This window comes from Oxyura jamaicensis, chromosome 28, assembly GCF_011077185.1.
Source record: "Oxyura jamaicensis isolate SHBP4307 breed ruddy duck chromosome 28, BPBGC_Ojam_1.0, whole genome shotgun sequence".
Taxonomy (NCBI): domain Eukaryota; kingdom Metazoa; phylum Chordata; class Aves; order Anseriformes; family Anatidae; genus Oxyura; species Oxyura jamaicensis.
Window position 1 is genome coordinate 1,115,958 of NC_048920.1, and position 4,828 is coordinate 1,120,785.

General features: G+C 70.3%; 1 protein-coding gene across 1 annotated transcript in view; it reads right to left on the reverse strand.

Annotated features, from left to right (window-relative positions):
* Positions 1-3,569, reverse strand: part of ANO8 (anoctamin 8) — a 26,570-nt gene extending 23,001 nt beyond the window's left edge. The window contains exons 1-9 of the mRNA XM_035308682.1: positions 3,332-3,569; positions 2,527-2,637; positions 2,200-2,332; positions 1,964-2,102; positions 1,497-1,670; positions 1,129-1,287; positions 686-847; positions 296-448; positions 50-220 (exon numbers count right to left, since the gene is read on the reverse strand). Coding sequence (XP_035164573.1) covers positions 50-220; positions 296-448; positions 686-847; positions 1,129-1,287; positions 1,497-1,670; positions 1,964-2,102; positions 2,200-2,332; positions 2,527-2,637; positions 3,332-3,554 — 1,425 coding nt within the window. The 5' untranslated portion in view covers positions 3,555-3,569. The remainder of the gene's footprint in view (positions 1-49; positions 221-295; positions 449-685; positions 848-1,128; positions 1,288-1,496; positions 1,671-1,963; positions 2,103-2,199; positions 2,333-2,526; positions 2,638-3,331) is intronic.
* Between the last annotated feature and the right edge of the window lie 1,259 nt (positions 3,570-4,828).

Sequence of the window (4,828 nt, forward strand, 5' to 3'; positions counted from 1 at the left end):
GGGGGGGGGGGGGGGGGGGGCGGGGGGGGGGGGGGGGGGGGCCGCGGCGCGCGGGCCCCCCCCCCCCCCCCCCCCCCCCGGCCCCCCACGTACCCATGTCGTTCAGCCAGTAGGCGATCTTCTTGTAAACCTCGTCGCAGGTCGTGACGATGACGGCCAGGACGATTTTGGGCAGGAAGCGGATGATGCGGGGCAGCTCCTTGATGCTCAGCACGAACTCCTACGGGGATGGGGTCAGCGGGAGGGGGGGGGGGGGTTGTGTGGAAGCCCCCCCGGGAGCCGGGCTGGGACCCACCTGGAGCTGGAAGCAGCCCAGCATGACAAGGAAGACGAAGGAGAGGCAGGCGAGGCAGACGGGCAGGCTGACCAGGCACTGGAAGAGCAGGCGCTTCCACGGCGGGTAGTAAAACTCCTCCGCGCTGGTCACGGGGCTGATTCGCTTAATGCCCTGATTTTGGGGGGGGGGGGGGGGGGGGCCGGCGTGGGCCCCCGGGCTGGCCGGGGGGGGTAGGACTTAGCCCAGACCCCCAGGAACAACCACGGACGTCGCCACGGTGCCAAGTCTCCGCACCGAGCCCTGCACCTTGAGCCCCCCCCCGCGCACTCCGGACGCGGAGGGACGGTGCTCGGCTCCGCGGGGACACCCCACAAGGACCCCCCCTCGCCCCCCCTCCCCAGTGCTCACCCTGAACTGGGGCCGGGGCTCTTCGATGGACTCGGCGGGGGTGTCCAGCGTCCCCCACTTGTAGGCGAACTCGGCGCCGCGGCGCTTCCACTCCTCCAGGAAGAGCGTGGCCCAGATGACGTTGAAGATAGCGAAGACCACGCAGCAGATGTCCTGGCTGGTCTGCGGGGCGGAGGGCACCCACCACACCGGGGTCGGTCCCATCCCGTCCCCACCGCCCCCGGCTCAGCCCCCACCCCGTCCGGTGGTCCCGGGGAGCCGCCCGGCCCCGACCCCGCTGCTCTGAGGGCTCGGGATGCGGTTAAGCAGCTGATGGGATTAGGAACCTCCCAGCTCCGCAGCAATTAGGGCATTAAAGCATCAAAGGGGAAGGCTGGAGAAGGGAGGGGATGGAAACGTCCCCCTCCAGCCCCCAAAAAGCTGGGATTTGCCCCATTTCCCACCTGATCGCTCTCGGTGAAGGTGTAGAGGATGGAGCCGAAGACGGCGGGGTACACCATGGCCGAGGTGTAGAAGCCGAGCCAGGCGAAGTACATGGCGATCTTCACCCCGAAGTAGTCGCAGATCTCATCTGCAAGGGGTCGAGGGGGGCGTGAGCGGGGCTGGGACCCCCCCCCCCCCCCCCCCCCCCCCCCTCCCCCGGGTCCCCAGTGTGTGTGTCCCCAGCCAGGCCTGGCACGGCGGGGTTTGGGGCAGGGACAACGGGAAGGGACGGGCTTGGGGTGATGGTGCCACATCGGGGCTCTGTGCCCAACCGCGGCACGGCGTGCGCACCGCGTGCCCGCTGTCCCCTTGTTTGTCACCTGGGGACCCTCTGGGGGTCGGACACGGTGCAGCGGGGATGTGGGGAGGTGGCTGGGCAGGGGGACCGTGGCGGGCCGTACTCACTGATGGGCTGCCCCTCGAGGAAGTGGATGTTGTGCAGCGCCTCGCCCTGCTTGGCGCGCAGGTTCTCCAGCCAGTACCTGATGATGTTTTGCCGTTCCTGCGGCACCGCAGCGGGGTGAGCCTGGGGCGATGGTCCCACTGCCCGCCCCCCCCCCCCAAGCGCCCCTCCTGTGACACCCGTGTCCCCCTGCGCACCCCCTCCCCAGCCCCTGCCCTCTCCTGTCTCCTCTGGACCTCTCTTGTCCCCAATCTGGGGGTGTTCAGCCTGGTCCCCAGCTCCAATCCCCTTTTCCACCTGGGGATGGGGAGATGACCTGCATCCCCGCCCCACATCCACGTGTCCATGCCCCATGTCCCCGCGTCCCTGTCCCTCGCCCCTCCGTGTCCCACCTGAGAGGTGAAGAAGTAAAGCTCGTTCTCGATGTTCTCGTAGATGTAATCCTCCTCGCAGGAGAAGCTCCGCATGCCCCCGCCGAACTCGGCTTTCACCGGCTTCCGCAGCCCGATCTCATCGGCCCCACGCAGCAAGCTGCAGGGAGCGGGGACAGCGCTGGGGACGTGGCTGAGGGCGCTGGGGTGGGGCGGGGGGGACACGGCCGGGGCTGGGGACGTGGCCGGGAGCCTACCTCTCGTAGGTGGCGGTGACAAAGAAGGCGTAGACGCGGGTGTGCTTGTGGTGCCGGACCTGCACGATGAGCTCGGGGATGCCGAGGCGGATGTGGTTCAGCAGCCAGAGCAGCGTGTGGTCATCCGTGGTGTCTGGGGGCGCACGGTGCCGGTCGCACCGGCCCACGCTGTCCCCGTGTCCCCCAGCACCATCCCCATCCCTCCCCATGTCCCCGCCTCGGGTACGGGGCTGAGAGGAGCTCTGGGCTGCGGTCCAGGTGCCATCGGACCCCCTCCTCACCCCCCCAGACCCGAGCCGGCACCGGGCACCCCACGCATCTCCCTACCCGGGAAGGTCATCAGCACGTCGCAGTTCTCCGTGGGCACCGTCTTCATCCAGGCTTTGTGGGACATGATGTAGCGCCCGGCTTGGAGCAGCCGCTTCCCAAAAAGCTTGTCTGCCGGGGGGACGGAGGGGGGGAGGGTGAGCGGCCGCGGGCACCCCCAGGCCTTCCCCCCGACCCGCAGCCCCGCACCGGGAGCCGGACCCCGAATCAACAATGATTCAGCTGCTGGCACGCACAAGGGGACAGGGACCCCGGTGTGTCCCCAGCGGTGGCCGTGCCAGCGGGTCGCAGCGAGGTGACGCCGGCTCCGGCTCAGGTTTCTCCTCCGGCAGCTCCGGGTGCCCGAAAAAGCCCCGACAGCTGCCGGGGAGGAGGTGGTGGCGCAGCCTGGCAGGGCCAGGATCCCCGGTGCCCCCCTGCCCACCCCCACCCTGTGCTCACCTCTGCCCGCAGCCCCTCGGCGGGGCCGGGCTCCGGCAGGGCCGCAGCGCCGGGAGATGAAAAATGGCAGGAAAAATGGGGAGAGCGAAAAAGCAGCCGGTCTCCATGGAAACCTGGAGAGGCCCCGTGCCGCTGCGAAGAGCGGGGATGGGGACGGTCCCCAGGGTCCCCTTGTCACCCCCCGGCTGGGGCTCGTGTAGGAACACAGCCCGTGTCCTGCTCCGGCATGGCCGTGCCATGGAGGGTCGCTGTCCCCATGCCCAGTGCCCCCATCGCCTCTCCCGGGATGGACGGGGACCTGGCGCATCCCAAACCGGCAGGGAGGGCAGGATGAGGCCCCCATGGTGCCATCAGGTTCCCCCCACCACCACGCCAGCAGCACCCGGCCGCCTCCGTGCCTCAGTTTCCCCCTGCTGAGCCAGGGCACAGGGGATGTCACAACAGCCAGCCTGCCCCAGGGCTGGGAAGGTCTCGGGGCACAGGAAATCCTGCTCGCACCGGGCACGCCGGCCCCAAAAACAGGAAATGCCGGACCTGCTCCGGACCTGCTCCGTCCCGGCGGATGCGCCCCAGCTCCGGGCCCCCATCCCAATTCAGAGCAGGGCCCCTCCGCTGGCTGAGACCCGACAAACTCATCTCCTCCGCTGCCGGCGGTGCCGGGTGGGCAGGGAGCCGTGCTGAAAGGCCGCCCTGTGCCGGCACCGTGGGCGAAAGAGCGGGACGGCGCCAGGCTGCTCGGCACGGCTCGGCACGGCTCAGCAGACGCCCCCGGAGGGGGGTGATCCTGCACCCCGGGGGCATCGCTCGCCCACCCCGGACGAGAACGCCCTCGCGGCGGCGAGGCAGGGCCTGGCCGAGCACAAACCCAGCATTGTGGGTGCTGGCACAGCTGCAGGGCCGGGATGGTGCCGGGGGAGCCGCTTCGGATGGGGACGTGGGTGTCCCCGTGGGGTCCCCCAGCTCTGCTCCATCCAGGGACTCTGCCCTGTACAGAGCCACTGGGACCCCCGGACCGAGCGGGACCCCTGCTCTGCTCCGGCACGGGTGGCCACGGGCACCCATCCTGCTCGGCTGGGGGTGCTGAGGCCCCAGCAGGACAGTGTCAGGGTGAGCTCGGCCGGTTGAATTATTTACACCCCGCAAAGGGAGCTGTAACCCTAGCTGGGAGAGCGGCTGGCCGGGGAGGGGGCACCGCACGCACACCCCAGCAGGTGCGTGTGCGCGCTCCCACGCGTGCGAAGCCACGGCAGCGCCCCGGTTTGCACCGTGCAGCCCCCAGCAAGGTGTGAGCCCCCCCTGCACCGCGCACCGACCCCGAGGGGCTGTGGGATGGGGGTACGGGGACCCCAAAGCTGGGCTCAGCTGCTCGGGGTGCAGCAGGGCTTCTCCTGACCAAGGTCACTGGAAGAGATGTGGAGGAGCCGCAAAGGGGTCCTGAGCGCAGGTCCTGTCCCCCTGATTATGTGGGGGGGGACACCGCAGTGACCCCCCCCTCTGGCCATGGAGCTGTCCCTGCCTCCTGCCCCATGTCCCCTCCATGCCACCGGTGCCACCGCCGGCAGAGCCACCGAGCACACGGGGCCGCCGCCGCTGTCCCTCTTTCCCCGCTTGTCCCCGCGGCCACCCGCTCACCTTGGGGTAAGGTCACCGGAGCCGCAGGGCTCTGGGGACCCCAAAATCCTTCCCCGGCCACCCCGCGGAGCCCGCGGCCGCTCGGGGCAGAGGCGGGCGTCATTTGGAGGCCGGACCTGCCTGCTGCGGGGGGGTGGGGGGGCTCAAAGTGGGTCACGCTCCCACCCGTGATGCCCCATGTCCCAGCCCGGCCACGTCCGCGGTGCTGTCACCTGCTGGGGGGGGGGGG